The 16,211-nt window shown below is 34.8% G+C and overlaps 1 protein-coding gene across 3 annotated transcripts in view; it reads right to left on the bottom strand.

Annotated features, from left to right (window-relative positions):
* The window catches only part of LOC145670363 (post-GPI attachment to proteins factor 2-like), a 53,948-nt gene that overhangs the window by 10,433 nt on the left and 27,304 nt on the right, over positions 1-16,211 (bottom strand). For all 3 annotated transcript variants that reach the window (XM_081738947.1, XM_081738950.1, XM_081738948.1), the window contains exons 2-4: positions 14,801-15,112; positions 12,308-12,572; positions 6,065-6,277 (exon numbers count right to left, since the gene is read on the bottom strand). In XM_081738947.1, coding sequence (XP_081595073.1) covers positions 6,065-6,277; positions 12,308-12,572; positions 14,801-14,962 — 640 coding nt within the window. In that variant the 5' untranslated portion in view covers positions 14,963-15,112. The remainder of the gene's footprint in view (positions 1-6,064; positions 6,278-12,307; positions 12,573-14,800; positions 15,113-16,211) is intronic.

The raw sequence follows: 16,211 nt of genomic DNA, 5'->3' as shown, positions 1-16,211 counted from the left end.
GATGCCATCAGGAATATATGGTGTTAGATCCCCGCGGAAACACATCAGCAACTACCAGAATCCATGCCACGTCGTATCCAGGCCGTCCTCTGAACAAAAGGTGGGCCAACAAAGTATTAGGTAGGTGGTCGCAATTCAGTGAGCGCTCAGTGTATATTTTGAATAAATAGGAACAAAGTTATAACAGATTGAAAAGTTGACTTTTTCAAAAGGCTTTATTTTGAAATATTTCTTAGATAAATACCAGATTCAGTCGCATATATTGTTATCAATAGATGTGAAGATCATAATGCCGCTTACATCAATTTGATATCTGAAACTATTCCGGAGATATGGTGAATAATGGTATAGTTTGCAATATTACTATGAAAATTATGTAATTCCGACAACCTATTGTAGTTACAACTATTGTTGCAATGTTTAAAGAATTGTTTCAAAAAGTTGAAACAAATACGATCCTTTATACAGTATAGCGATCTTAAACGAGGTTTTTCATACCTCCGAAACGGTTTGATATATCAAATTGCTGTAAACAACATTATGATCTTTGTGTTTTGAAAACTATCTACGTCTTGGATGTGATACTTACCTAAATACATTTTTGAAATAAAGTTCTTTCAAAATGAAGTTGTACCTTTCTTTCTATGTATTTGAAATACAGTACATTTTATCATGATTGTAATATTCGACACTACGGTACTCTGGATGTGATATTGCTCCGTCCGTCTTACTTGCGTTAGGCCTATTACTGTTGTATAAGCCTCTATTCCCCCCCCCCCCCGACATTTCTAGATATTATAGTGTCCTTAGTTAGCAACACTGAATAATAGGTTTTGTATTGTAAATTTTTGTTTGTCGTTCGTTTAGATTTGAAATATACCGACGAAGTAATACTTAAAGAGAAAATTAAATAAATAAATAAATAAAACACTATGCTGGGTTGGAAATACTTTAATTTGATGATATTACAAAGTTCGTCAAATAATGTTTCCCATGATAATGCATGGTATGAAACTTCAGATTTTTTGTCTACTATTTTAAGATAAATCGGACAAGGGAGTATTAAGATAAATCGTCTATATATATGTATATGTGAAGGATACAGGAGAAAAACACGTTAAGCCACATTTCTTAAATTTTTCAGGAGAGCGGTTTTAAAACATGGACAAAGCGGGTTCTTCCTTATACAGGATTTCTTTAATCGTTTAGAAAATGGGATCAAGCTGTTACTTTCGTAGTGTTGTTATACTATTGGTAGATGCCGCCTTTAGCTGCCCGACGGGACAAATATCTCAAAATCATGTAACTGGAGTGTTTTTTCCTGGAAATTTAAGATCTCAACACAAAGTATTAAACCCTATTAAAAGAAAGTTGTATACAAATCTAAGGAAAAAAATATAATTCTCACAGCTCTGCTGGAAAAAGGTAACTTCATTCTATAATTGCAGAGCCTAACTCCGGCTATCTTCAGAGGTTAAAAAAAAGTGAGATAGGATCAAACGTACATATAATCAAAATAAATTAAAATTACATTGAATACACACGGAAAAATAAAACTGTTATCTTCAACATTTTTAATATTCACTGATATTTCTTCAAATTCTTAACATTTGTTGGCAATTCTTCTCCCTTCCACCATAATATACTTTTCGATTTCTCCTGCTGTTGTTTCCTTTTCTACAATGTGACCAAAGAAAATTTTCGTTGTTTTAGATCGTCAGAAACAGACAGACGAATAGACAAGTAGTACACAGCGTTAGGTCTTGAGGAAATCTCCATCAGTATCCAGTATCTTTTGCCTATGTTCCTGCAGCTGCGTAATATCCTGGTGGCGCTAGGTCGGTGAATATGGTGGATGGCAGTGTCTCCCAGTTAAGTCCCTAAATGGTATCCCTGGTCGTTCTTGCAACGTGTTGGTCTCGCATTCTCGCACACCTTTGGATTAACCAACGCTGGCTGCTTCTGCCGCAGTGCATGTTGCAACTGTTGCAAGTACCGCCAGTACAGATTCGCAGTGATAGTGTGCCCTAATGGCAGGAGTTCGTAATGTATCACTGGGGAGGTTGTCCAGCAGACAGGGAGTATGATCTTGTGTAGGTGCAAGTGGTCTTGAGGTGTGAGGTATATGGTCACGTGGTGACAACCAATGTATGGTACACTTGGGAATCACACTGGATCCATTTTTGTCATTCACGAACATTCAACTTGATATGGGTATGTTGCAGTGCCGAAACAGTAACGACAAACAGGCGTTCACTTGTTCCTTGCTGACCATAAACAATGTATGGGGTACCCACTGGCTTAACTTGTACATTTTACCTGTGCGGTGCAAGTGAAGTCCGGCTGTTTTCTCAGAAACCTGGAAGCTTTCATTAAGTTATGTTCCACTAGTGTCCTCCTCTATGACTGCCTCGAGTCTGTCACAAATGTCATGTGGCAAACACATCACATCCCAAAAACGAAAAGAAGATACTGGACACATCCCCACACTAAAAGAACAGAAATAGGCCATGAGCCACATAAGCGTTTGATCATAGCCTCCACATGGCAAACACCCCACATCATGCAGAAAGTTCAAGATTGGTGAGTCACGTCACTGGTCAGACAAGTTACATTTGCGCAGTAGTACCAGAATGACTTTCATAAGAAATTTGTTATCTTCTCAATCATTGGGAAATAGTCTATGATGGTTATAGTCTTGTTGTCACTTTTGGATTTGTGAATTTTTATGCGAATGAATTACATCTACTATTAAGATGGCAACACAATTGTCTCTTTTTCTGAAAGTCGTTGTATATTAATTTCTATGTAATCGAACAAATGATGATCATAAAATTACAATAACGAATATTTTCCTATGATTGAGAAGACTGACAAACTACTAAATATAGTGTGCATTAAAAACAATCTGATACTGCGCAAATGTGGTTTGTTTGGACGATAGGTGTTTGACTCAACAACTTTGAATTTTCTGCGTGATGTGACATGTTTGCTATGTGGCGTCTATAACTGAACTTTCATATGGCCTGTATAAGTGATTACCAGTAACGTAGTGTGAAGTTTTGAAATAGGTAGGTTGAAATCAGATTCGTAGCTAGAGGGTGGCTAGGAGGGTCCCAGTCCCCTGAAACTTGCAATTGTTTGTTGTGTGTATATATATGAGTATAAAATGAATTCAAGTTGCCCTCCCTCCAAAAAAGACTATCCCGCCCTTATTTAAACGATGATGTCTTAGTGTTCTGACCACGGACCTGGCTGTAATGCTTGATAGAAAAATGCTAATTCGTGCAATATATTTTTCATACAATGCAAGAAAAAGTATAACAGCGGTTCTTCTTCATATTTCACTTACATATACGGTTTCCTTACATATGCGATACTCGCATATCACACATACACTGTATTACTATTTCAAAGAAACAAATAAAAACGGATATAGAGCTATCTTCATTTTAAATTCCCCAAATCATAGACATAAACTTAAGCTCATCACCCACAACAACACATCAGCATACTAATGGAAAACAGGAGTGCTGCAGCTCACAGCCAATTAATGTTTTTTTTTACAGAAAAAAACTATTTTTAGTTTGTAAGTACCAAAAAAAAAAAAAAAAGAAAAGAAAAGAAAAGAAAGAAAAAAGAAAGAAAATATACCTCATCTGAGACCTCATTCAGTATCGATCTTCGCAAAACTTGCGGGTCGCAACGCAACGCAAAAAATACAAGAAGCAGTTATAACTGCTGTCAATTATCATCAACTAAAATGTAAATTTTACGCTGCGATAACGCAAACCGGTACGCAATAAGGTCCCTGATGTTTAAGTACTATTCATAAGATTTTTATTCTCTTTCTCTTTTTTTGCTTTGTCAGATCTTGTGACTGAATGCGAGCCCCTATATTTTTCATAGTCTCTGTTTTATACTTTCTTACAAGACCGCGTCCTGTCGCTTTTGTTTCCCGAACATCCGAAAGGCTAGCCTTTCGTCAGCATTCATCCACTTTCTTTGCATCATGTTGAATTTGTGTATTGCTCATGGTTTTCGTCTGCTGAGGTTGACGGGAAAGCGATTGGCACCGCCCCATTCTCAAGATTATATGAGAAAGAAGGAAGGCTAGCGGCCCATAGCCTACAATGCATTCTTGCAGAAGCTTCAATCTATTCTGGCGTGATGTTTAAACAGTGCATCATAAAATAAATCCATTTTAATAACATTAATTGTATCAATATTCAAAAGCAACATTTCAGGGTGATGTATAAATAAATGGATAGGCTAAGCCTTATAACCTTAATGGACACTACGTTCCTGGTGATTACTCTTGTAAATATGGCTGCATTGGCCAATGACGTGTTTGCCATGTGGCATCTGTGACCTCTCTTGCTGTCTTCAGGACCTAGTCAACATCATTTCTGATTGCCCACTGCTGGTTCATCACAAAAATTCAGATTTACCGACCACCTGAACTTCTGGAGCCAATACCTAGCGGTGCGTTCGCTCACGGCATCCTCCCCAAATAACTGACGTATTAAACGATTTGATGTGTCTGCTGACAGGATCACCTTAATATCATACAACATACAACTACGAACGAGCTGCTTCGATATCTCCATTTCTCCTGGACACTGGATGAGCTATGATTGTTCTGTGTGCGCAGGTCAATGGTCACATTAGCTCTCCATCGCTTTTCCCATGCGTAAGTCACTTCATTTCCTCTCTGTGAGCGCTACATCAAATGGGACGTCGAACACGGCAAAAACTTTTTTGCTTACTTGTATGTTCAGTGTTTTATAATCTTTGATTTTTTTAAAAAAAATTATTTCTATATTTAATTGTGACATGCCTTTTCTAGCCTCAGGATCAGATTCATTCTAGAGCAAAAGGTTTAGCAGAAAGGTTACAACAAAAACACTCAATTCATAATATTTTATTATATTTTCTCTCTCAATCATTTTATTCAATGCTTCAAAAACTTCAGGATATTGTATAATGATATTTATCTTACGGCCATTTAACTTGAATATATGTAGAAATCGGCAATACTAAAAACAATACAATATAACCACTATCATCAATATAAAAAGAAATAAAATTGGAGGAAAAAGGAACGAAAGCAGAGAAAATAAAGTAGCGGAAGAAAGAACAAAATATGGGGAAAGGTAAAGATAAATAAAGAACAAAGAAGTAGCTGTGAAGCATCCAGGTGGCTGCCACATTGGAATATGACGACATACTATATCATGTAACCACGTACTCCTCCATTCCTACATGGCGCCCACAAATCTATTTATTTCTCCCCCTATCTAATGAAAGTGTTAAGTAAAAGTACACGACATTTTCTCTCTTTCTCTCTCTGTCACAATTTAACTTGCGTTTCGAGTGAAGAAAATCACGACATTCTTAGTTTCACTACTTTCCAAACACGTAAATTTTACAAGTGAACATATTTATGTATAATTTATGCAATTACAAGATTAGACGCAGGAACGTTTTGCCGCCTACCTAGGAACGTGGAAATACGTTTATTGTTATTATTGTTTTTATTGTTTTCATTGGTCCATGAAGTGACTTATGAACTTGGAAAAACGAAATGTAATCTGTACACTAGGATAAATTATGTGTGTGTAACACCATGGAATCTTCATCTATCTCTGGCTATATATGGTTACTGGTTTATATATATATATATATATCCGCTCTCCCTCTTCCCTAAGTTGCATCGTCAAAGTGAAACGATAAAACCAACCCAGGCCCTAACATCATCTATGTTGAAAATTTGATCGACATCAGTCGTGGAGTTCAAGATTTATTAAGTCACAAACATTTTCACTTTTATATAGAAGATAAATTATATTTAAACATAAAATAATTATTACGCGTTTTAGGCATAAACTCAAGACATTGCACTCAGTTCTCCTTTTATATAGATCAAACCAAATCTACACCTTCTACATTGACTGGTAACTTAATTTTCTTTGGAAAACATTCAAAATACAACAAATTTAATATTATATCCATACCATAGTAAGAAGTTTAATGTAACTAAAAGAAAGTAGCGTATACTTACCCATATCATGACAAAGAAGACGATGTTTGAGAAAGAAGAAGAGCAGACCGCCTGTACTAACAATTGACGTAATGAATAAAGTTTTCTTAATCGTGTACGACTTCTTCTCTTCGGGAGTCATAAGTGGCAAGATCATCTCAAACACTTTCAATATAACAAGCATATAGCTTAGGGAGCTAATCATGAAAAAGATGAAGATCTTTTCATGAATGGCTAGAAAACAGAACATATGGAATATCATTAAAAAAGGTACACCACATTAAAAAAATACAACATTAACTGGCTACATTTATAACTTGGCCATCTGTCTAATAAGGCTGCGTCTCCATTGGAACCGAATACGAATACGACTGTGAGCACGAATACAAACTGCGAACTCAGCAGCTTCAACTGGATTCGAAATTTGAGGATGTGAATTGCATTAAAGTGTTTTTAAAGACTCAATGTAAAATTTTATGCTTGGAAATTCTTTTGCTTTTCTGTACTTTTGCTAAATATCTTAAACTTCTCAGAGAATGATAACAACATATTAACACTTATTACATAGCTAGAAAGAAGTAATTTCCATTTCTATCATACTATTATACTGTGACTGAATAAATTTAATTTTGCTGTTGATTAAGGAATTTATATTTTATTTGCCGGAGATTAAGTTTCCTCTATAGAATCGTGAGGACTCTGCTACCCACTTCATTGATATTATCTTATATTATGATATGTCCAGATAACTATGAAAATCTATATTAATTAATATGTGAGAAAAGAATATGTGTGTGTGTGTGTGTGTGTCACCAGATTTTTCGCATAAAAAAAGAGTTTTGATGTGAGAAATCATATTTTAAAGTTTGTCGATATAGTTCATTAACACCCTGTATATATATATGCTACAAAGAAGGAATGACCAGCTAAACAGAAATAGGGAATCAAGAGTCCCAGAATATAAAATATTCCACATTTACAATTACGCTTTTTAGTACAATCAAGCTAGGCCTGATCCAAAGGTAATATTTAGAAGTCCTTGAACTGAAAGACGCAATCCTAGCTACCCATATTACTTTTGTATTTTGCGCTTGTACAACAATACTGTGACTAACATTTTAATGGAGCTAATGTAGTCAATGTACTCAAAATAGATATGCAATACATTCAATTCATGACACACTTAGGAACTTTATTAACTATTTTGTTACAAACTGTTCTAATTCCTGTAGAAATCAATAAGTAGCTAATTTTCGGCTCTCCCTTGGAGCTTTCCTTGAACACAATGTACTAAAACTCAGATAAAGAAAAGCAATAGATAATAAGAACAAAATCACACTCAAACTTTCACTGACGGCACATTGTCGGTCATGGTGTATTTGTATATGTGGATTCTGTTTGCTACTCAAACTTTTTTTTTTTTTTTTAAATCCTAGTTTTATAAATCTTTCAGGTCACAGATGAAAAATAAGTTTTAACAGGTTTCCACACAGGGTGTCTACTAAAATTCCAAAATGAAATTTCGTGACTTTTTGGTGACCTTTTCTTTATCAAAGCATAACATTTCGTAGCATTCTCAAGAGCGAATTTGGGTGCGAATTAGGCCGAATTTTCAACTATACGATAGAAGCGTGCTTTGCTTGCGATTTGATAGCATCTAAAGCCAACCATAGACATTTTTGGTGGTGAATTTTGACGTGTTATAGAACAAAATTTTCCAGTCTGTACTTATATTTGTACAGATAAAAAAATCGTGACCCAAAAGCTAAATTTCTTGACTTTTATGATCGTTTTCTGATTTTGTGACTTTTTCGTGACTTTCGTGACCAATAGACAACCTGCTACAGGAATTAGAACCAACAGTACAATATACACACTAACAATAGTAGTAAGACACATTTATCCGTACAATTACGTAAAACAAGAACAGTTTTCATAAACTAAATTATTTCTGTGAAACCGAATGCTTATTATTCATAGTCCCGGCTTCGATTCCTATTGGGGGTTCAGAATTCTCACTTCTGATCCACCAACACGAGACCCTTGACGAGCTATTTGAATTAAGATTGTCGGTCAACAAACCAAATAACAGGAGACATAGATGTCAATATATTGACCATGTATCACCTAATTGAACGTGCAGCATCTTGAGAGTTGGAATCCTTCATCGGCTGAAAAGCTAATTAACTGTTTATTCATAAACGATGTAATACATAGTATTAACGTGTAGTTATAGTTAGAAACAGGGGTAAAAGTGGATCTGAAAAGGTATGGGGACGGTAGGTAGTGGCATGACCTCACGCCGTCCCCAATGCCTATCTTTGCCTATTGTAATTTTTTAGGAACTGGGGGAACGCCGTACATATTTTTTTGAAGCGGTGGGACGGCGTCCCCCCACGTCCCCCTCACTTTTACCCCCTGGTTAGAAAGCAAAATGAGTCAATCATAATACCTTATTCCCATGGAAAGATGCGAAATTGAAAGATGCAAAAATAAGAGGATACACTGAAATAACTATATCTTCAGGTAACTGTAATTCTGGTGTTACATATCTTGTTGTAAGTAGTATGTGCATTCCGTTAGAAGACAAACAAGCAGTGGTGGATCTAGTCCGGGGCCGGGGAGCTAGACCCTCCAGGTTTTTTGAGTGACAAAAATAATTTAAGCTATTATTTATATATTTTTTAAAGTTTATAGTAAATTTATGATACACCTATCATAATCTGGGTTCCTGCTATACCCCACCCTCAGTTTTTACTTTCTAGATCCGCCACTGCAAACAAAAACAGATATAATCTGTACTTAATGTGTATTTTTTCACATTATCTATTATTATTGGGAAAGAAATACACTCTTTTCAATGTTAAAAAATCGGTCGAAAACTACGCATCAGAGTTTACCCTTAAGAATGTCATTTTTCAACTTAATGTCATCTATCGATTAATAAAGTATCATTTTTGGACATGATTGTTAAACAAAAACTGAAGTTTTAAGGTAATGATAATTTTGGGCTATATCTCACTGACAATACACAGTAGTTCATCTTAGGGAGTTATAGAGGATATACTTCGGTACCAGTTTAATGTTAATAGGTGCCGTGATTATTGTACAGCATCAATTTAAGGGTCTAGTGAGAAAGAGAGCTATGCCACAAACTTTGAAAATTTTAGTTTTTGCTTTTTCTAGTCTTCTACTGCCATATGTCATCCATCATATAAACCACAATCATGTGACATAGCTCTCGCGTTTTCTGCAGCAGATATTCCGTGTTCTTGAATACGTCCTCAGCAGCATTTGAGTGAGAGAAGAAGCGATGCCACTTACCGATGGTGTCTGATATGGCAGTAGGGGAGGTACCAGCAGTTGAACAGTAAATAGTACAGAGTGGTGTTGCAATATCCAGTGCTAAGTTTCATATTATGAAAACAATTGCTGTGAAATTTGATACAACCCTACCGGACATACTCTTCTTCATATACACCTATTTTCACATGGATATACTCTTCAAGAGGATGTCATTTTGTCACTCCAAAACCAAGAGATATCTCGTGGTTGATTATCTTTATGTGACTAATTTCTTGAAGAAGTACCACTACTCTACTCCCATGGACGACCCATACCAGCACTGGAGTTAAAAGATTTCATGGCAATAATACTTTATACTTGTCCAGTTTTTCATGGTGTTTATGGACAGTAAAGATACTCCAGAAGATATGTTGTCTTTCTGTAGTTCATATATAAAACCTATGAACACGATTTATAGTTAGGCAAAAGTATTTAAATATGTTAAAATTCTTTGATTTACAATACTGATTTTTTCCACATGATTCTTCCATTCTTCCTTTCGCATAATTTACCTAACAAGTTAAGAAGTAAAAAGTTGACCCATTATTACACAACTCCCTCTCCCACTAGACCCCTCAATTGTCGCGTTTATATATAAATTCGTTTTTGTCGATTTTCTCTAAAACTACGCATGAGGATTTAACTTATCTATATCATTTTGTTCAGCTCAGTTATCTATCGATTGATTAGGAATTATCGATTGATTAGGTTCAGCTCAGTTATCTAATTTCTGGGCTTTCGGCATCTGTAACCATGTTAGTTCGTCATGTATAAGAGATGACTTTCTCGGCGATCACATTGCCCGGGGAACTGAGGAGGAAAAAAAGAATGGGTAAGGAAGGAAGTGACCTGGGACCATTATGTAAGGCACCATCCCCGTATTTACCTGGTGTAAATGAGGAAAACCCAGAAAACCTCACTCAGAATGACTGCCATGAAAAGTTTCGAATGTCTCCACCGGGAACTGAACCCAGGAATGCTTGTACTAAAGGTGAGAGTGTTAGCGACTACACTACGTAGAGTCCCATCTATCGATTGGCACAGGCCCATAGCCAGCCCAAAAATGTAGGGGGGGCCCGGCTGAAGTAAGGAGGGGCCGATCCAACCATATGATAATTCATCACCATATTATAGTTCTTTTGCAAGCATACTGTAAAACTTTTAGGGGGCCAGCAAAAATAGGCCCCCCCCTAGACCCCCCCTGGATACGGGCCTGGATTGGCATCGTATGTCTCATCTTTAGATTTAGGTCTCACCTCTCATTAAGATAAGGAAAATGTATTTGAATTGTTCCATAAACCTTGAAAATATTGTTATCGAAAATTACATTAGATAAACGTACCTTGCTAGAGTTAAAATATAATGTTTCGAAAGTTTCATTTAATTTCCTGTTTAGAGAGAGGGATGTACACATACTTCAACGTCTACATTATTTTTCAGAAAAAGTGAACATACAGCGCTATTTTAAGTTAACTAACTAACTTCATGGCTTATGGAACTCACAAAAGTTTTCCACTAACTTCTGTCCTTAGCCAACTGAATCTAGTTTCTACTTTATATTCCTATTTTTGCGAGATCCTTCTTAACATTGTTCTCCCATCTTCATTTTGGTCTTTTTTCCGACTGAGTTTCAAGTTAAAATTTTGAAAGTGTTTCTACTTTCTTCCATATTGGCTACATGACCTGCTCACTTGAACCTCTTACACTTAATGACTAACAATGTTAGGGGAATCGTATAAATTATATAGTTTCTCGTTATAAAGTTTCCGCCATTCCCTATTCCTACCCCTCTTGGGTCCTAATATTCGCCTTAGTATTTTATTTTTTAATTGGTAAAGAAAATGTAATACAATGATTCTTCCTTCGTTGACAGTGACATTTCTAGAGAAAAACTCAGGTAAACAATTTTCTGGAGAAGTAAGCAAAAAGAAGACTTTCCTAAGAACGTAAAGAAAAAAAAAACCTTTGAAATGAAATCTTTCCGTTAACGTCCCACGATTATGTCTGTTAGGCTAAGGAAGACAGATGATTAAGGCAAGTGAATGATGTAAGAATTGGTGGAATGAGAATGCTGGAGGATATTAGGGGTACCTCGAGAAAACCCACGGACACAGTGTTGTCCACAAATTTACTTGGCCGGGGATCGAAACAACGACCCCATCCACCAGAGGTAAGCGCTCTACTACTGAGCCACCGTGCCTCCCCATAGAATATAAAGTGAACGAAAACATCATTATCAGTTAAATAAATACAAAATATAGGAAAATATGCAGAATTTGGCTTTTATATTCATATAATATATATCTAGGATAGTTGAATACCATTAACGTCGCAACAACAAGACGAAGTCAATGTCAAATCATGAAAATATTTCTAAGTTATAGTAAAATAAACTAAATATCTAATTTCTGAAAACAGCAATCATCACAATTACTTTAATAAACAAAAGATGCCCGTGAATTCTCTTCTTAAGAAAGAAAAAAAAAAATACTTTCTAAAGGAAGTGTTTTAAAAAAGTAACTTAATTTCTTCACTTTTCTTCCTGTAAATACATTTCCTTCGTTTACTTTTAGAAAATACGAGAGAAAAAAAATCCTTGTGATGTTTTCCTTATTTTTTAATAACCTTATTCGAGAAAATAAGTTTAATAATACTTTACCCAATTTCATTTTTTTTTCAATTCTCACTATTTTAAAATTCAACAAATGTGAATTTATTGTATAATTTCTAGCACATTTTTAACCGAAAAGCATTCTTTACATATAAATGGATAGTCCAGTTAACAGATATTGAATGACGAATATTTTTTTTATAATTCGAACATTATAATACAGATACAACTACTTCTAAAACACACACACACAAAAGTAGGCATGCATTATTACGTTCTCAAGTCCTTGTCCTAAACCACAGACTTACGGTAATTCTCCCTGTTTGAAATATAAGTAACTCCAGATAAAGCTGCTATCTCCACCATATTCAGCCAATATGATATATTCATTAACTTAGTAAATCTTTTTCTCTCCGAGTTGACAACTTTTGGTAGAAAACTCATATAATATGTATAGTACACATGCGCTATGATAATTCGGGGGCCGACGTGAAATGCTATACATATCCGCCACAAGTACCTTTGAGGGCTGATACCAGTAATGGCACTAATGGATGGAATGATGTTATAAACCTGTAACAAAACAAGATAAATGAGTTTCCTTCATAAATATGTGTGATTTAATGAAGAGAAATCTTATGTATCAACACTATCCTCAAGTGAATACATAATATATATATCCTGATTTTGAACAATGTAAACTATTTTACAGTATCCAGTTGAAATAAAGAAACATCTATTATATAAAAGAAGAATGTCATCTTGTGTGTGTTTGAATCATTGAAAAACGGCTGAACCTTTTGAAATGAAATTTCGGATATAGTTATCAACTACCTTGAACTAGGCTTTTATCGCGTTACTTCCACTAAAATGTATATCCTAAAGTGGAGAGCGAGGGTCATAATTTATGCGAAAAGTTGGAGTATTTCACAAGTCCACTAGTTAGAAAGATGACTCGGTATATAAACTCCTCATTAAAAGTAACAGGACACATATCCCAGCGTTTTTCATAACTTCTGTTTTAAGGGGGAAATTTTCAACGTCTATAACTATGAAATGTAAGAATATTTAACGGCTAACTCCTCCTAGATCGCTGCACCGAATTTTATGATTTTTCGTATATGAGCGGAGCATGGCGTATCTTAGGTTTTTATTACATGTGAATATAATAGAAAATGACAGATATTAGTGTCATTAGTATAATTCATTGTTTCTGGGGTCACTGAGATGAATAGTGATACTTTCGATGCCGTTTAAGTCCAAATTCATCCCCCATTGGTACGGTGATTGAGTAGCGAGGGTGATAAGGGGTAACATGTAAAAATAATCGAAAAACCAGCAACATTAGTGTCCAATCCATAGTTTTCAGGCTCGCTGAGATGAATAGTGACACTTCCGATCCCGTTTAGCGCCCATTGGGATAGGGTGAGATTACGGATTTTTATCATTACAGTTTCATTGAAATGTGTATCCTAAGGAAGGTGAGTAGAAGAGGGTTCAAACATTTTCCACAAAATATTCTCCCGTGGAAATAATAACTATTTCAGTTAGTTATGCATATTGAGACTTACTTGTTTCACCACTTTTTCTATTAAAGCCTTAACCATGTCGCTCATGGAATAAATAGTCTGCTATATTGATTTACCAAAGGTGTTATTAAAGAGATAGGTGAAATACTTACTTGGTTGTTTGCGTCTATAAGTTTATCTTTACAATTTCAACCACTTATCCTGTGGCATGAAGACCGAATCACTTTATAAACAAATTTTGCAATTTTGGTGCAAGAGATCTAATTTAAATTGAAATAATATCTCTCGATAAACTGGCTATTTATGTAGATTTTTTACGGCGATTTATTTATAAAAGAACTAAAGATTTAACACTTTTTCTGTATGTGCATATACTAACAATGTAATAATCTTATGGACACAAGCAATGTGAGAATCTCCCTTACATGCTGGTTCTTCTTTCTCAATGAACTTACATACCTAATTTTAAATAAGCTTCTGTGCAAAAATCAAATTATAATTAGTGATGTAATAAATGATTGAGTATGTAACCATTATAATACACTAAAACTCAAATTCTTCTACATTTGATGTTAGCACGTTGTGTGTGGTTGATGATCTGCTGAAAACATTCTTATTTCGTTTTTTCCTCCGATTTTGAGGAAGAACCAAATTTTGATAAAACTTTTAAATTTTGTATAGCGTATTTAGTCTTAAAATGTTTATGGAGATCCAAAATAGCCGTGGAAAATAATATTATCTAAAATGTTGTATGTATCTAGAGCTTGGTAATACAGGCAAATTAAAATTATGATTTTTTAATACTGTCTCCTATCGTTTAGCTAAGCAACCTATATCTAAATTTAAAGTTGGACTTTTTAACCTGATGCAAAACGATTCGAACTTCTGGTATATATTTTACACTCCTGATCTCCGCCTTAAGAAACACAAAAGTTTAGTGCAGGAAATTATTAACCAACGCCGTATTTATTTTCCTTGTACTAAACGTATAACAACTATTGACTTCTATGCGTGTACTTATAAAGAGATCAACATCATTATTTTAAACCAATGTAGGTTCACGGTGCTGTAGCAATTAAACACGTGAAGAACTAAATGCAGAGTATGGTTTAAGATGGTGTTTGATCCTAACGATGGTTACTTGAGTAAAGTAATCGAAATATCGATACTGTAATGACACTGTCTACACAAGAATACCATGAAAGTTAGCTATTTCTAGATATATTTCAACGTATTCCTTACGTTGTATAAGTAACAAAAATTTATACTTACCCTGCAATATGTTTCATGAATATCGTCATACTGGAATATATACGCTGTGATAAAACAAAAAAGGAGTCCACCCAGAGGAAGCGATACGGTTATAAGACACAATTGTCGAAAACTCACAACGAAGTATATTGCTGCCTTGTTGCGTGCTGAACTTACATCCATTTTATATTTGCATTTGCAAGAGGTTTTCAAATAATCTGGCACATAATTAAACTGTTCTTTCTTCTTTTTAGTTGACTCAATTTGATGGAAATGCTGATCAATTTGTACGAATAAATGATGAATTAGAGTTCATATTCTGTCGATTATTATCTGAAATATATAATAAAAAGTAATAAATAATTAGTGTGCCATTGTCCACAGTTTTACAGCCCTCCTTTTTAGTTACAAATGCTAATACAGTAAAATATAATACCATTACAACGAAAATTTGGGGACCTCTGAAAATAACATAGTGAAATTTTGTTTGTTACATTGAAATGAATAATTTCTCAAGAACACATCTTATATCCATTACATTACTTCAACATGCATGCACCATGATTATATATATATATATATATATATATATATATATATATATATATATACACAAGGTGTTTGAAAAATTCCCTGACATAGGGTAACTCTGTTATTATCAGTTACAACAAATTGTAAGAGGGGAAACCTTGTCCACATATGATGTTTTCAATCTAAAGTGAAGGAATTTTTTTTACATCGGACGAGGCGTTTGGGCTGTACATTCTTAATGCGTTCAATGTTAAATGAAAATGGAACGTTGCCATTTACCTGGACCCACAACATAAGTGAACGAAGTTACTGTCTTTTACACTAACATGTCGATAGCCAGCCCCTATTTCAAATATGCCTCCATTCACCATACTCTTACAAAATTTATTCACCTCCGCCCCGCCCTCCTCTCCCCCAGCCTCTCTATCTAGTTGATTCAAGTAAAGTTTCCCTTCTGTCCCTCTTTTTGTTTCTCCATTATCATGGTTAAACATTATCAATATTTCACTCTGTATAACTAAACTTTTCCATTACTGAGTGCAGCTAGTTTCGGAAGATATTTTTACGGGGCTACAAATTTGAAAGTTAATAGTAGATAATAAATTTGAAAAATCAATGGCAGGAGATAAAAAGGAACGCATGGCTAAGTATTAAAAATATAGAGTTTTGCTGCAGTTAAAAATGTTATTGGTATGTTACGTAAATTGTGGAGTGTTGGAAATAAAAATTGCGAATTGTGCAAAAACCTGACACGATGGGCAAAAATGGATGTTATTTTCATAACAGTGCCCCAAAATGATTTACGATCACCTATTACTTTGAAAACAAACCTTTTGAGTGCGCTTTTCAAAATGCTGACCTATGTACTCTAAATAGATCAAAAACGATAATATATGACGAA

The sequence above is a fragment of the Thermobia domestica genome, chromosome 14 (genome assembly GCF_964235325.1).
Source record: "Thermobia domestica chromosome 14, izTheDome1.hap1.1, whole genome shotgun sequence".
NCBI lineage: Eukaryota > Metazoa > Arthropoda > Insecta > Zygentoma > Lepismatidae > Thermobia > Thermobia domestica.
Note: the sequence above shows the minus strand (reverse complement) of the source record. Positions and strands in the feature narration are given on the sequence as shown.